We start from the raw sequence: 16,331 nt of genomic DNA, 5'->3' as shown, positions 1-16,331 counted from the left end.
AGCATAGATTCCATCCCTCAGCAAAGTACTAGATCTTGGGCTCCATTCAGAGAGCAGGGAAGGGTGGAAAGCCGACGACTGCAGTTTGTTTGAAAAGATACAACTGACACAATTGGCTTTGGCCTATGCACATGCCAAATGAAACATTCGTAGCACCCAATTAACGGCTATGGGCAATTTTAAACCGCACCTTTCCTATGAGAAATTGCATATGTAACCTTCAGAGTATCTCACTTGTGAGATCAACTGGTGTTAACCAGGCAAGACATACCCATACAAAATGCATGGGACAGGATTGCAGTTTGTTTGAAAACCTTGAAGTACAGCTAGAAGTAGTAATTAATTATTGGTTTCTTTGTTTAACCATGTCTTAACCATGTCCATGAATTGACAAATCAATTGAACTTTAGCAACCTTGAAATCTTGACCCTTTTGAATTTGTAGTCATGACAGGCATATTAAACACAAGGCCTATGCAGTCGTCAGTAACTGCTAGAGGTACTGTATATCCCACAGTGTGCCTGGAGGATTAATTAATATGGGTTGGCTACATTTGATTTGGCGGCCATCTTGAAAATTCGGGTTTTATTTGCAATGCCTCCATTTCAAATATTAAACAGCATATCAAGAGGTAAATGTGTACCATTTTTCATGCTTTTACTACAAAGTGGGTGTTAAATTCATCAATGGTTTCATTAATATGGGTTGGCCAGATTTGATTTGGCGGCCATTTTGAAAATTAAACTTTCTTGCAATACCTCCATTTCTTTTATTAATCTGAATATGAAGAAGTAACTGGGCACCCATTTTCATGTTTTTACCACAAAGTATCAGGTAGCTTCATTAATATGGGTTGGCCATATTGGATGTGGCGGCCATCTTGAAAATACAGCATTTTTCGCGGCGCCTCCAACTATAACATTGATCAGCATATTAAGAAGGACATGTATACCAATTTTCAGGCCTTTACTACAAAGTATAAGCTAGTTTCATTAATATGGGTTGGCCATATTGGATTTGGCGGCCATCTTGAAAATTCATAATTTTTCGCTACGCCTCCAATGCCAATATTAATCAGCATATCAAGAAGGATATATGTACCAATTTTCATGCTTTTACAACAACGTGTCAGGTAGTTTCATTAATTTGGGTTGGCCATATTGGATTTGGCGGCCATCTTGAAAATTCTTCATTTTTCGCGACGCCTCCAACGCTAATATTAATCAGCATATCGAGAAGGATATGTGTACCAATTTTCATGCTTTTACTCAAAAGTGCACGATTAGGCCCTTTTGTGTGTCTAATCCGCCGGACTAACATCCAAAGGACAAAAAAAGACACATCAACGCATACCGCCCTCTTTTTTTCATCAGCCTACCTGCAGAGCTGTAGAGAAAAGAGTTGGAGCATCCTTTGATCTTTGCCGACGAGTGGTCACGTGGTTTGCGTAGTCTACGCCCACCGCAGAAGGGTCCTATACACCGGGAGCTGTCAATACATTTCATTGAGCGAGAGCGTCCTTTAACGGTAATTATATCAGATTATGCCGCCCCCAAAAGAACGAGTTCGTTTTGTTTTTTGTAGGCCATTTTATGGCCTTCATTGTCATATAAAAACATTGAAGTGTCAGTACCGTAATACGGTAATATCATTGCAGTTACACTTTGGGAGGGAAACGTCATCTTAGCTAGGAAGCTCCATTACTTACCATTGAGATGCTAATTGTCCGTAGCCCTTGATAATGTCTATTTGTTTTGGATTCAGCAGAAGGACATTTTAATGGATAAAATACTTCCAATACATAAAAAGATAAATACATAAACCCAACATGTCCCAGTTGTAGGCCTACAGTAATATAGCATTTGTTAATTTCAGCCTTTATGATGCTGGTCATCATCAGACCTGTCAAACCACTCAATGCAGGATGCAAATGAACATGAACATGATGCAATGAACATGAAGTAAATAACCCACAGCTGTACAACCTGTGCTTGAATGGTTCAATCTTTTATTTGAAATAAAAAAAATACTCCAAATAGAAACATAAACAGCCCAAACAAAATAACTATGAATAAAACGGCATGTCTGTGTACATGACAAGACGTGTGTGTGTGTGTATGTGTGTGTGTGTGTGTGTGTGTGTGTGTGTGTGTGTGTGTGTGTGAAATCAATAATGCATGAAGAATTGGAATTCACTGGAACATGCTGGAACTTCCAATGCATTGAAAGCATCAACCTATGACCAGAGAGGAGCAGACAGGAGAAGAAAAAAGAGAGAGATTTATTTATATACATGGCATGGCTGTTGGTGCTGAAAGGGATTGATTTGAATATTTCAGAAAAGACTGATCTGCTGGGATATTCACACATAACCATCTCTGGGGTTAACAAACAATGGTAAGGGGGGGAATACAGTGAGCAGCGATTCTGTGGGCAAAAATGTCTTGTTGATGGCAGAGGAGAATAGCCAGACTGGTTGGAGCTGATACAAAGGCAACATTAAGTCAAATAACCACTCAGTACAACAAAGGTATGCATAAGAGAATCCCTGATTACACAGCACATCTTGAGGCAAATGGGTTACAGCAGCAGAAAAACACATTTGGTGCCACTCCTGTCAGCCAAGAACAGGAAAATGAGGCAACAATTTCGACTGGCTCACCATAAACGACACTAAAAGATCGGAAAAATGTTGCCTAGTCTGATGAGTCTTGATATCTACATCTACACTCTCAGGTGGAATTGACAGAATTTTGTCGATAACAACATGAAAAGATGGACTCTGTCTTACATCAACGTTTCATGCAGGAGATATAATGGCATAGGGATATTTCCTAAGCACATTTTGGGCCAATTAGAACCAATTTATATTTGTTGGAATGCCACAGCCTACCCAAGACTTTGTTTAAAGGTACAGTGCCAAAATGGTAGGCCACACCCTGGAGGGACATTTATTGGAAAGTTAAATGGATCACACAGCAAGAATGGCGGACAATATTGCTCTGGACCCTTTGCTAAACCAATAATTAGCGTTCCTCCCTTCTGGAAGAAATTTTAGAATGTCTTGCTGCTGAAAAAAAATATATATAAACACCATTTTCACCCTCATCCTATAGTATTGCTTCACAGAAGTGGAGAACAGTAGAATGCACACATCTACATGGAAAGCATATTTTTTTTAATACCACAGAGGAATATTTTAAGTTTTTTTTGGCAACTTAATTTATTGTACTGTGCTGCCCTAACAGCTTGGGCCTAGAGGACCTAGAGGACAAGACCAATGGCCATATTGTTTTTAAATGCCTGTTTACATGTGGATTGTGGAGAAGTGTCACGCTAGACAAATTTCTGTGAAAACAGACACTAAAAGTTAGTTATCTGATCTTACAAGGGTGAAAACAGACACTAAAAGTTAGTTATCTGATCTTACAAGGGTGGCAAGACTAGGCATTGCAACTATGCTGCCCATTTCTACTTGTCATTAACATTTATTAAAGTAATACATTTAAATTCACTGTGACACAGTACTCCACAAAATTCAAGTGAACACTGCACACTAGAAAATTGCATTTCTGCCTCATCCATGCAAGGGGGCAGTCCCCAATGGCGCAGTGTGGCGGGACGGTACCATGATCAGGGTACCTCAGTCAGGGAGGAGGATGGGGGAGAGCACTGGTTAAATACTCCCCACACCAACCTGGCGGGTTGGAGTCGAACCAGCATCCTTTGGGCTACGAGTCTGACACCCTAACCGCTTACCCACGAATACGACACAAATACCATTGTCTTGACACCCTGTCTGTCAACAGTCACTTTCACTAGTCCATACCTTTGAAAACTGTCCTCTGGTATTTCTTGACCCAGTCTTGACTCAATTAACTTGTTGAATGGTTGTTCGGCGTCTTCCATTCTTACCTTGGCTATGTCTCTGAGTGCTCAATACCCTGTGCTTCTTAAAATACTCCTGTCCTGCACACCTTCCAGGCCATTCACAATCTTGCAACTATCTTGCCTTGCCATTCCCTCTCGCTACCTCGGTTTGTCCTCGACCATCCTCCTCTCTGTCCCTCTGCCCATCTCAGTACCATGGGGAATAGAGCTTTTCAGTTGCTCTGCTCCTCAGCTCTGGAATGCACTGCCCCCTGACTTATTACCCAAGTTCAAATGCAGACTAAAAACTCATTTGTTTCAGTTAGCCTATTCCTTAGGACTTTTTAACTACCGTTTTATTTTTGTTAAAAATGTGTTAATGTGTCTTCGTTTTATTATTACTTCTCTCTGATCCTTGAATGTTTTGAAAGGCACTTTTATTCTCTTGTTACCGTAGTTTCATTTGAATTCCATTGGGATGGCGTATAGAAACAAAAAAAAGACAACTATGTTGCTGTGCACATATATCCGGCCCTACTAGTGTGACCAAAGTCCTATACATTTTGCAGCTAAAGACCTCAATCACCGGAAATACAAAATGTTAGACACAGATATAATATTACTTACTGTAAGGGTCCTCAAAAGGTTAGTTAGGTTACCTTATCAGTGCAACTCAAGAAAGCCACCACCTGCAACTAAGCCATTTCTGGCAAAAGCACTTCCCCATCAACAGCAGCAGTCTCATGCAGTAGGAGCAGAATCATTTCCACCTGTAACACAACTCAATGGGAATACAAAAGACAAAAACAGTGATATTAGTCAAATGTTGAACTGGATCTGGACGGTTAAATATTTCACAGCCAGTCACTGCTGATTGAAAGAAGTGATTTTCAATGAATCTGTGGTATCATTATGACCAAGTGAATAATTACAACAGATGACAGCTATGATTCTAGCACTTGGTAGACACACCACCACCAGCCACCCATCCACCAAATGCACTCACAAAAGCGGAGTCCTGTGTGCTATACCATCTGGCCGGATACGTCATCAAGGGTGTACTAGGCGGCTCTTTGTGTTCGGCCTGTAAGCCTGCCTTAAGGAACAGTGACGACGCTGTACCGGACAACGCCACACTGCTGCAGATGAAGGAGTACAGAGAGGGCGCACTTCACCAGCCATCTACGGATGTATTCTCTTTACTGCAGCACGTTGAGCAGCTGTTCCGGGCCAGGACATCAGAAGCCCTAATGGAGTGCTCAGTCAGTGAACTAGTGGAAGAGGCCATGACTGTGAAATCAAACCTTCCATCCTGCCATGATGTCAAGAGGAGAGTGATCACCAAATACACCAGGTTGAGGCTCAGGATTGCAGGTAAATGCATCAATAATGAAAGGGAAGAACCATGGGAAGGGAAAAAGCTACCTTGGCAGTAAAAGTCAAGCAAAGAAGGCTCCACCTCCTGCCAAATCCCTTCCGATGGCTGTAGCGGTCCCCACCAACACCACCAGTCTGCACCAGCCTGCTGTAGCGGTCTCCACCAACAATCTGCTAGAACCTAGATCCGAACAGAAAAATGACAACATGAACATCACCATTTCAATGCCTCGCAGTTCATTGTGAATCTAGCTATCGTAAAGATACACGAGTAATGTAAGCTTAATGTCAGCTTAACAAGAAATGAGCAGGTAACATCACCATTGTATGCTACCCAAAAACAACAAATGACATCCTCGGAGACTGTACTTGTGATAGTCTGTGTCGACTCGACAGTGACACACGACACAGTAGACACTCAATGGCACAAAAATCCCAAATTCTACTTAAGTAATACCTGAAGCCATGAACATCAGCATTTGAATGCCTCGTAGTCCATTATTGGATCTAGTTAGATAGCATAAAGATCTCCGTGCATCAACTAACTTGTTGACATTAGCTTCCAGCTAGCTTAGAAACGTTAGCTATTTATAAATGACCGATAAGCAAATAGCTCTGAAATCAAACACAACGACTGTATGGATATTGACAGAAGACAACAGGACGGTATCTTATAAAATATGTGACATGTCATCGTTTAAAATATAGATTGAAAGGTAGCATCGATGTTTTGCGAACACGTCAAATCCAAAGTTGAACCAGAAGCGCCGTGTTGAAAACGCTAGCTATTACCACACGATTAACGGTTTTTCACATTACCATTGTGATTTTATATTACCCAAACTGGCAAAATTACATCCTCAGAGACTGTACTTGTGATAGCTTACGCTGACAAAGACAGACAACTTTGATTAATCTCCCTATTATATCAACTTACCTGGGAAGTGGTCGACACGCCAACGACACTCAATGGCGTCCCCGTTGCTGCACAGGACCCTTTGAGCAAAATGAAGTGACGGCGAAACCCCGGATGTAGAGCAGCCATGCTCGTCCGCGGCCGTCAACGGCTTCAGGACAACTCTTTCTCTACAGCTCAGCCTACCTGTAGCCGCAACGTCACGACATGACGTCAGGTGTGGGACACAAGGAAGTGTGGAAGGGCGGCTGGAAGCGACCGAAACAACCGTGGATGGCACACATTTTAAACGTTGTTAAAATAGAGATTCAATAGGGGCATGTGGGCACCATTCTAAATACTACGATGATGCTATATTTCAGGGGTAAGTCACCCACCGTTTGAAAGATATAAAATTGAAATAACTGCATTGTGAGTGAGTAGGGCACGGCAACAGCTTATCCAACGCATGTTTCAGCTCGTTACTATCAAAGGAGTTGATAGCTCAGCTGTTGCTGTTGCTCAGCTGTTGCAAAGAACGTCTACTGACATGTTATTTGCTGGATAATTTGTAGCTGCCTGGCAATATTCCATCTCACCATGCGATGATGTGCGATATGATGTGTTTACCTGTCTGTGCTACAGTTTGGCGGTGCAACTGCGAGAACTTGTGAGTGTAAAGTTGTAAGACTTGTTTTATGTTCTTACAGACTAGCAGATGGACTTCCTTACCCTGTTTTGTATTTACACTTTGACTGTGCTGGCGTCCATTGTTCTTGTTTGCAAATATGCTGGTGGCCAGGAACAGACTGCCTTGGGGCGAACCTACAGTCGAGTCATAAATGTAAGTCCTCAAAAGTACACACGGTGGAGCTGTAGGACAACACACCATGATGTTATTGAACCAAATAAAATCACAATCCGGCATGTACATGATCATTTTGTGTGTTTGTTTGTTTGTTTACAGGTGCTCTCTCCATATGTCCCAGTATGGCTGAGTAGATTGTCCAATAGGGCTGTCCACAAGCTTTTCCATGAAAGGTGACAACATCCTCTTCATGCAAATTCCACAATTGTGCAAACAACTCCTGTGTAAATGACAACTCACGGTGGTTTGCTAAAACGTCCTCTGCCAACCTCAATATTTCACTATCGCACTGACATCTCACATCTGACTGTCAAAGGACTACAGGTGGATATTAGCATGGTTTTAGTGCAATGCAAGTTGTTTTACACTTAGCGAAAGAAGTTTTGCACTGTTCTATTACAGTCTGCCATTTGCCCTCCTGGGAAACTACAACTCCCATTGTCATTGTGACACAGCACACAAGTGTTCACTGCACACTGCACACAACGAAATTGCATTTTATGCCTCACACGTGCAAGGGGACAGCCCCCAATGTCACCCCGAGGGAGCAGTGCGGCGGGACGGTACCATGCTCAGGGTACCTCAGTCATTGAGGATGGGGGAGAGCACTGTTTGATTACTCCCCCCACCAACCTTTGGGATACAAGTCTGACACCCTAACCGCTTACCTGTGACTTCCCTGTATGAGGCTTCAGGGGGGATATTTACTGACGTTAAGTAGGCATAATGGTTATGGCTGGTCTTAAGATCAGAGTATTGCAGGTTCAAATCTCACCATTACATGTCTCTACACCTCCATGGCTGAAGTGCCCTAGAGCAAGGCACCAAACCCCACATTGTTTCAGGGACTGTAACCAATATCCTAAATCACTCAAAGTCGGATAATAAAAGCGTCAGTTAAATGTAATGAGATGTAACGTTACACATAAATCACATTCAAACTCAGCTCTTCCATTACAGGAACAACCTTTTTATCTACCTGCACCTCCTGCTAGAGGGAGCAGTGTACACGGAGTACTCTTACGAGGTGTTTGGCTACTGCAGGGAGGTGGGCACCACGCTGACCAGCCTGTACGTCCCCTATGCCCTGCTGGCCGTACACCTCTGCCTCTTCTACCTCTGCTGTAGCCGTGACCCAGGTAAGCAGGACGAGACACGTCGGTTTAACACATTGATACCTAAAGCACCTGCAAAAACCACCTGCTGAATGCCTAAGCCCTTGTTGGGAAAGTAGCCCTCAGCCTATAATAACCTAAATATATTAGCCTCTGATGCACATAAAAACATGAAATAAGTGGCATTTACACCCTAAGACCCTCATCTTGCATTAGAATATGTTCATTGAGCTGTAACATACCCACATTTTTATTAAAAAAGCTAAAATCTCAAGAGCCTGAATGCAGCGTATACGTGTATGTCTCCAACGGTCAAACAACATACGAGTCATCAGGCTAAAATGGGTTAATAAGAAGACTTCAGATGCAAATCCCTCTAAAAGCCAGGTTCAAGATAAAAATAAAAATCTCTATATAAGGCACTCCAAATTCTTTTGTTGTTATGAGCTGGAAAGTTGGTTCGCATTTGCGAATCGAAAAATAAGCCAGTATTGTCTGTTTTCCAATGTCTGATTGGTACTCTATGGGTACTCTCTACTGTTCACTGTCTATGATGTCTATGTACCCATGTCCGTCTTTCCTTTTATATATGCTTTGCTGTTGTGGTTCATCTGGGATTGTATGTCTGTGATGTTGGAGCTGTGCCACAGGCAAATTCCGTCTAACTGTGTTGACATGGCCATAAAGCTTTTGAATCTTGAATCACACCCCCCCCCCTCTTCTCTGTCTCTTTTCTGTGTTAAATAGTTGTTAAAGGTTCAATAACACCATTGACCCTACTGGCAGAACACTACAATAGTAATATTAAAACCATTAACAGTTAAGATAGCGTTATAGAATACCATGAGTCTGTATGATAAATAATGAAATGTAATGAGCAAATGCGAATAAATTGTCATCTTTAAATACCGTAGGATTCCCCGAAATGAAGGAGATATCTGAAATACATCGCTTTTTGTTTACTTAATGTTTTTTTTTTTTTTTTACAGGCACAGTAACAAACACTAAACATGCCTCGCAGGTCAAAGTGTATCCCTATGATGGGGAGCTCTTCAACCCAGGAGAGCTCTGTCCCACATGTAATCTGGTCAAGCCCGCCAGGTCAAAACACTGCAGTAAGTACAGTTTACCATAGTGAAACATTTGATTAAATCTCGCCTGCTAAACTAGACGGACTTGTGAGGCCAAAAATATCTGCCTGGCGTTGGTATATGTTGGTCTAGCACTGGTCCTTGTAAGATCGCCACAACAGGCACCAGCCGGGCCACCAATCAATGTGGCAAACAATGTGTTCTGCACTATATTCTTAACCAAAGTACAGTAGGTTGTACAGTAATGTTGGCTACTAAAACTGTCCAACTTGTACCTGTGTTCCAAATAAATGTTCTCTCTCTCTCTCTCTCTCTCTCTCTCTCTCTCTCTCTCTCTCTCTCTCTCTCTCTCTCTCTCTCTCTCTCTCTCTCTCCCTCCCCTCTGTACCCTCCAGGGGTGTGCAACAGGTGTGTGCAGCGGTTCGACCACCACTGCGTGTGGGTGAACAACTGCGTCGGGGCTCAGAACACGCGCTACTTCCTGCTGTACCTGCTGAGCGTGTGTGCCATGGCCGGCCACATCGCCGTGCTGACCCTGGACCTGTTGCTGAACGTGGTGGCGAGGACGGGACTCATGTACGCACACTATGTAGACAGTGCGGGTCAGCAGCAGCCCACGGGCTTCTCCTTTGTTGTTCAGGTGAGTCAGCAAAGGAAATGTTTTTATGGCCATGGCTTATCGATATCATTTAAAAAGGCTTGACTATCCCCCAAAAGTACCATGTGGGCCTAAACAGGCCTCATGTACGCACACTACGTAGACACCATGGGGAACCAGCAGTCCAATGACTTCTTGTTAAACAAGAAATAAACTACTTGTTAAATTCTTGTTAAATATCGTTCAGGCAAGTCAGCAAAGATTTGTGGTGGGGCTGGGGTGTGATACCAGAAAGCAGGTTGAGCCACTTACTGGATCTGTCTGTGAGAACTCTAACAGATACAATATTATGCACACATGTTGGTAGTGGCACAACACAGTCACAAACTTTAATGGTTCAAAAACGTTGTGCAGTGTTTCCCATACATTGAGGAAACTATGGCGGCCCGCCATAGTTTAAATTTGGCCGCCATAGTTTCCGAAAATGTAAAAAAAAAAAAAAAAATTATTATTTTTTTTTTACTTTTTTTTTTTTTTTTTTTACGATTTCCGTTTTTGTTAAAACCGGTTTGAATTACGATTTCCCTCGCATTATCCTCCTGGAGTAAATACATCCTATAGAGAAAACCACAAGTGCTTGAAAGACAGAGGGATCAAAAGCCTAGTCAAGTTGTTGTAGTTTTGGGAGCAATAAAAAAAACCTTCAGAGAAGGGACAGTTGGGATGAGTTTACACTCCCCAGGCTTTGTTTTACAGTTGTAATGAGTTAGGTGACAGGCCTTCATTGACACGGCAGAGGAGACATCGGCTGCATATAGAAATGAATGTGTAATGAATGTGAATATAGACATAAATGTGTAATATGTTGTTCATTCGTGTTGTTACACTGCGCGAATACCCCCCCCCCCCCCAAAAAAAGGCCCGCGTGAAAAGACACTGGTTGTGTCATTAAAGTTTGGGAGCATTGATCAGTGTCGGCGGACCATTTTATTATTTGCTTGTTAAGATGCTCATTTATGTAGGTCGTGTAAGGCAAATGTCTTATTTGTAAATATCTTGTTTTTGGAGCTTGAAAAAGAACCTTCAACAATGCCAGTGTCTTACAACTTACCTCTTTGCTTGTATCTGAAATTAACTTATTAAGTACTACGAAGTTTGAAATCTAGTAATGAAAGAGCTTTGATGGCTTTGTTTTGACTGAAGGATGAATATTTAGGTGTCCTCTAAGAAGTTTTCCACTTGCTCTGAGTTTAACCAAAGTATGCACTGATATAGTTCATGCTAAGAACCATTCTTTGAATGGCTTCCCAACAGGCAGTCAGTGGTATTCATCAAACATCTTATAATTTGCATCAGAGAAGGGTGGTCATTTTAGTATTTGTGCAGATGCCAAATTATAGTCATTGAAATGTACCACACAAGAAGTGTTTTGGCTCAGCAGTTCCACTAACTGGCCCATAGATGGCCCTCTTCCTCTATGTAACTATAGACAGTTCCACATTTTGACATTAAGCTGTTCTTAAATAATATATTCTTCTAGTGCTTTGCTTGTAATAGTATTGTTTTTTTGTAACACGTATTTTATTACTTACATTTTTCAAAGTTAATTGAGCTGCCATGTGAATGAAACCTACTATGCAAATAATATAGTTAAATACAGTTATACATAGTTATAATATATAAATACCTTTGCCATTATATTTTCTCCACAGCATGAAATGCACCATACAAATAAACCTACCTCACCTCGCCCTTATCCTTATCATCTCCCTTTTAGTCTCTCCACAGCATGGGTGCAAGTCAAACTACTTCCTCCTGTCCTTTCCTATTGTTTGTGTCACTCCACCTCTGTAGAGAAAACAATAAAGTGTCCCTGCTGTCAACCTATGCAGATCTACTTTTGGGAGGCTTTTTCCCCTAACATCAACATCCTGATTTCAAAGGAGATGATGACCTTTTGAATTTTGCTTTTGCGAGATATTGAATAAAACCTTGATCCTCAATGACATTGAGTCTCGCATCACGAGGACACAACAGGAAAGGAGGCAGTTTGACTTGCGCCCCATCTTCCTGACGTTTCTCCGGATCATTCAACTGCCTCTGTGTATTAACAACACTACGTATATAAATAAGCCGATATCAACTTCTTCTTACCGTTGTACAGCATTTTTTAGTGCTTATACATGTATAGAAGTTTGGGTTGGGGGTACACAGCTTGTCTTGGGCACAGGTAAAGGGGTGCTTTAAGGGGAAAAAACGGTTAAGAACCACTGCTGTATGCTAACCTTCCCTCGCCTCGCCTTACCCATCTCCTTTCTCTTGTCGTGTCCTCTCCACACAGCACCTGTTCCTGACGTTCCCCCGCATCGTCTTCATGCTTGGCTTCCTGATCTTCGTCTTCTTCCTGCTGGCCGGCTACTTCCTCTTCCACTTGCTGCTGGCGGTGGGGAACCACACCTCCAACGAGTGGTACAAGGCCCGCGGCCGAGGCTGCCGCCACTGCCACCCTCACTCTGGCCACCACTGCGGCAGACCCTCCTCCTTCAACCCGCTCAGGGGCTTCTACAGCAGGGGCATTTTCAAGAACCTGGCTGAGATCTTCATGCCCTTAAAACCACAGCTGAGGAAGAAGAAGCACAAATAGGAAGGGGGGTGTGGGGGATTGCGAGTACTGTATATTTTTTTATATTGCGTGCTGACATGTTTTTTATTAAAAAATAATTTTATTAATAAACTTTTTTTACGGGTGAAATATTTTTGTATTGGCTTGTTTTTTATCTTTCCTTCAACCCACTTGGGGGCTTCTACAACAAGGGCCTTCTCAAGATCTGGCTCGAGATCTTTGGGCCCTTAAAACCACAGCTGAGGAAGAACCAGAACCTGAAGAAATAGGGCAGAGGGAGAGAACATAAATCTGGTCAGGAATTGCCATTATTGTATATATTTTCCATTGTGTGTGCTGACAGTTTTATTATTGTTGTTGTTATTATTATTATTTATTAATCCAGTATTTATGGGTGAATATTTGTGTAGGTTTGTATTTTGTTCTATTTATTGCCATTTGTTTTATGTCATTGGCTTTAGAATGGTATGGTATGCAGGGAAAGGGGAGAGCAAATCTGATAGTTACTCTGCAGTCCTATTTGACCTGACAACAAAACAGCAGTTCAATGTCCAGCGAGGTAAAAGGTGAAGGATATGCATGTAATAGATATGCATGTTGCTGCATACTCATACAGTTTGCATGCACAGTGTGACATGAAACTGGAATTTAGAGCCTGCCCCTTTAAGCCGGTGCGGAAGTACATTCAGACGGGGACCATTGCTGCCTGAAACGAGGTCATGTAGGCAGCCCATTGATAGAATAAACCTTGTGTACGATTGACAGATCTTTCAATGAAACGCGTCACTTTGTAACAATTTGCAACATTGTACATTCATTCGAATCCAGCGCTACTTATGAACTGGGAGTAACGCTCGCCGACAGGTGGTAAGCTATTTTTAGAAGTTAAAGAACTAGACTTAACGACATGGCAGCGTCTAAATGCACCAGGTTAACTGGCTGTCTGATCAAGCAATTGCTTGAATCTGTAGACAGCGTACTGTTTGACTGCGATGGAGTTATATGGCGAGGGGACCAGGCCATCCCTGGCGCCCCTGAAGTGATCAACCTCTTGAAGAAGAACGGCAAACGCGTGTTCTTCGTAACGAACAACAGCACTAAGACCCGAAAGATGTATGCGGACAAACTGGCCAAGCTAGGATTTGACGCCGCCGAAGAGGAAGTCTTTGGGACAGCCTACTGTTCTGCAATGTACCTCAAAACGGTTTCCAAAATAAGTGGCAAAGTCTACCTCATTGGAAGCAATGCCATGAAGAAAGAGATTGAGAGCGTGGGGATCCAGACCATTGGAGTCGGTCCAGACCCCATCTCTGGGGTCCAGAGTGACTGGGCCAACGTCGCACTTGACCCCGAGGTCAAGGCTGTGGTTGTCGGCTTTGACGAACACTTCAGTTACATGAAACTCAACAAGGCACTCCAGTACCTCTGTGTCCCTGGCATGCAGTTTGTTGGCACCAACATTGATACAAGGCTTCCCCTGGAGGGAGGGAAAGCTGTTCCAGGTAAAGTAGGGACACCACTGCTGTGTGTGTGTGTGTGTGTGTGTGTGTGTGTGTGTGTGTGTGTGTGTGAGAGAGAGAGAGAGAGAGAGAGAGAGAGAGAGAGAGAGAGAGAGAGAGAGAGAGAGAGAGATAACAACCTGTTATTAGAAAAACTGCCTTTTTTCCTAATTGCTATACTACCTTGAGGCAAATAAGGAAGTTGTGTGTGTGTGTGTGAGAGAGAGAGAATCTGAATGTGTGCGTGACAGAACAAATTGTTTCCAGTGATGTAACTGTTGGAGGAAAAAAAACTGCAATGGTGCAATTATAGTAAGGGGAACAAAACATTTACCCAATATGTTTAAGGGAACATCAGGAGGCCGTTATAACCATAGACATCATATAGAATTATTATTATTATAGAATAATTTTAATAGTATAATAATACTTGTATTTGTATAGCACTATTTCATACAAGGCATGCAGCTCAAAGTGCGTAACAAATTTTAAAGAAGCATCAATGTTAAGAGGTATTCTTTATGATGTCTATGGTTATAACTCTTCATCTTGTCTTGTCACCATAGGAACCGGCTGCCTGGTTAAAGCTGTGGAGACGGCGGCCCAGCGCCCGGCCCAGACGGTGGGCAAGCCCAGCCACTTCATGTTCGACTGCGTGGCCAGCCAGTTCGGCCTGGACCCAGCCCGCTGCCTCATGGTGGGAGACCGGCTGGACACGGACATCATGCTGGGCACCAACTGTGGGATGAAAACCATGCTCACCCTCACCGGGGTTTCCACCGTTGCCGACGCCATGGATCACCAGCAGAGCGGCTGTCCGAATCGGGCCGGAATGGTGCCTGATTACTATGTGGACTCCATTGCGGAACTCCAGCCAGCCCTACAGGGTTGAGGAAGAGTTTAGAACTTTATGTACAGGGTGTCCCAATACAATGTGTGTAGTATACACACTTAAAATCTGTGAAGTGGATGTTTATTCAAATTCATGTGCTGTTTCAAAGTGTGGTAATAGAATTTACAGACATCAGCTTCATGCTTTGTTCACCGCCGGTTCTCTAACTTGTGTCTTAAGTCTTGCAACAGTCACTGAAATTGAATTCACAATAGTGAATAGAGAATTGTGAATGATTCACATTGATAGCAGTGTCTGGACCCAGAATGGATATATCAGGTTTAGAACCGAGGGTAATAAAGCAAGGCCTACATTGACGTCTGTAATTTTAGTATACTTTGAAAAATACATGAATTTAAAAACACACCTGCTTTACAATGATTTAAAGCAGTGGTTCCCAAACTTTCTGCAAACATCAGCTGTCCATTAATATCGCTACATTCTAATTTAATATTCACAAGAAAAGTAAAAACATTTTTAAAAAGTCCATTCTGTATGCAACCCTCCTAGGGGCCCTGTTCTTCAGTTTGTAAACCACTGATTAAAAGTGATTAAATGTGTATTTTGACTGGTACACCCTGTATGATATATCCATCCATGCATGTAGTCTGTTGTGTATATGAGAGATGTGTCTTGTGTGATGACGTCAGAGCAATCACAGGGAGTTCAGTTCAGGTTACGCCGATGGTGTTGTAATGGCCTGTAATTTCCATATGTCCATGTCGTCTCCCATGTTAAGTAATCAAACTAACTTAGTGATATATGTAGTCTTAACTAAGACAAAAGGAAAGCATAAGGATAACACGTTTCAATCTGGTCTCTTTCAAGTTTGAAAATGTAAAGATCATTGTATGAGGATTGTTTTCGGATTTTCTTAATCGAAAAAAAGAAGTCAGGTGGTGTGATACCATATGGAACCACTGTATTATTACATCACACAGGTTTATGGACTGAAAGAATCACTGCAATGATCAGGCAATAGCCATCTGATATGCATGTTGTTGTCATGGACACTATTGGTAAATGGTTCATGGATGCACCAGTGTCTGTGTGCATTAAGTGTTTAACACTGATTGGCCTTTGTTTTATTTGGTCAATTTGTCCAAGTATTTTCTTGAGGAACATTTTATTTTACTGCCCCTGTTACATCAGTTGGGAACAATATGCAATATTACGTACTTGCATTGTACATTAGTGTGCACAGTGTAAGCACAAAATTGCACCGTGTTCCCTGTAGATGCACATAAAAAGGGACAATAAAATGAAATGTTATCCTGTGCAAGTCGACCACACTGTATTCTTCGTTTCAGTCGTTTCGATGTCTCCATCCTGTATTTGTGATCTAACAAAAAAAAAGAAAAATATATTTTTTACAGACAGTCTTTCCTCCTTCTTTCTGTGCCCAATGCACCCAATGGCCGACAAAAAACTGTAGCCGGCAAACTATTTTAGCCAGGAAGCTCCCAAAGTCACCTTTGCTCTGTCTGTCAACGACATGGTGGA

General features: G+C 42.3%; 2 protein-coding genes and 1 long non-coding RNA gene across 5 annotated transcripts; 2 read left to right on the top strand and 1 right to left on the bottom strand.

The window, feature by feature from the left end:
• Positions 1-1,388: 1,388 nt before the first annotated feature.
• On the bottom strand, positions 1,389-6,326 carry LOC134466707 (uncharacterized). Of its 3 annotated transcripts, none has more exons than XR_010038393.1 (4): positions 6,185-6,326; positions 4,877-5,428; positions 4,530-4,640; positions 1,389-2,236 (listed from the first exon to the last, which is right to left on the bottom strand). It is a non-coding gene; the product is annotated as an uncharacterized LOC134466707 (long non-coding RNA). The 3 variants fall into 3 exon arrangements; XR_010038394.1 differs by having other exon boundaries at positions 1,389-4,640; positions 4,877-5,182; positions 5,296-5,428; XR_010038392.1 differs by having other exon boundaries at positions 1,389-4,640.
• A 47-nt stretch (positions 6,327-6,373) lies between these two features.
• zdhhc4 (zinc finger DHHC-type palmitoyltransferase 4) lies at positions 6,374-12,552 on the top strand. The gene is made up of 7 exons (XM_063220561.1): positions 6,374-6,527; positions 6,853-6,986; positions 7,110-7,183; positions 7,971-8,149; positions 9,115-9,240; positions 9,612-9,856; positions 12,156-12,552. The coding sequence occupies exons 2-7, from the start codon at positions 6,861-6,863 to the stop codon at positions 12,456-12,458; spliced, it is 1,053 nt and encodes a 350-aa protein (XP_063076631.1). The 5' UTR covers positions 6,374-6,527; positions 6,853-6,860; the 3' UTR covers positions 12,459-12,552.
• A 551-nt stretch (positions 12,553-13,103) lies between these two features.
• Positions 13,104-16,222, top strand: pgp (phosphoglycolate phosphatase). Its single transcript, XM_063221276.1, has 2 exons — positions 13,104-13,939; positions 14,503-16,222. Exons 1-2 carry the CDS (start codon positions 13,345-13,347, stop codon positions 14,826-14,828), a joined length of 921 nt encoding a protein of 306 aa, XP_063077346.1. The 5' UTR covers positions 13,104-13,344; the 3' UTR covers positions 14,829-16,222.
• The last annotated feature ends 109 nt before the right edge of the window (positions 16,223-16,331 follow it).

The sequence above is a fragment of the Engraulis encrasicolus genome, chromosome 17 (genome assembly GCF_034702125.1).
Source record: "Engraulis encrasicolus isolate BLACKSEA-1 chromosome 17, IST_EnEncr_1.0, whole genome shotgun sequence".
Lineage (NCBI taxonomy): Eukaryota > Metazoa > Chordata > Actinopteri > Clupeiformes > Engraulidae > Engraulis > Engraulis encrasicolus.
This window is presented reverse-complemented; position numbering and strand designations above follow the sequence as displayed.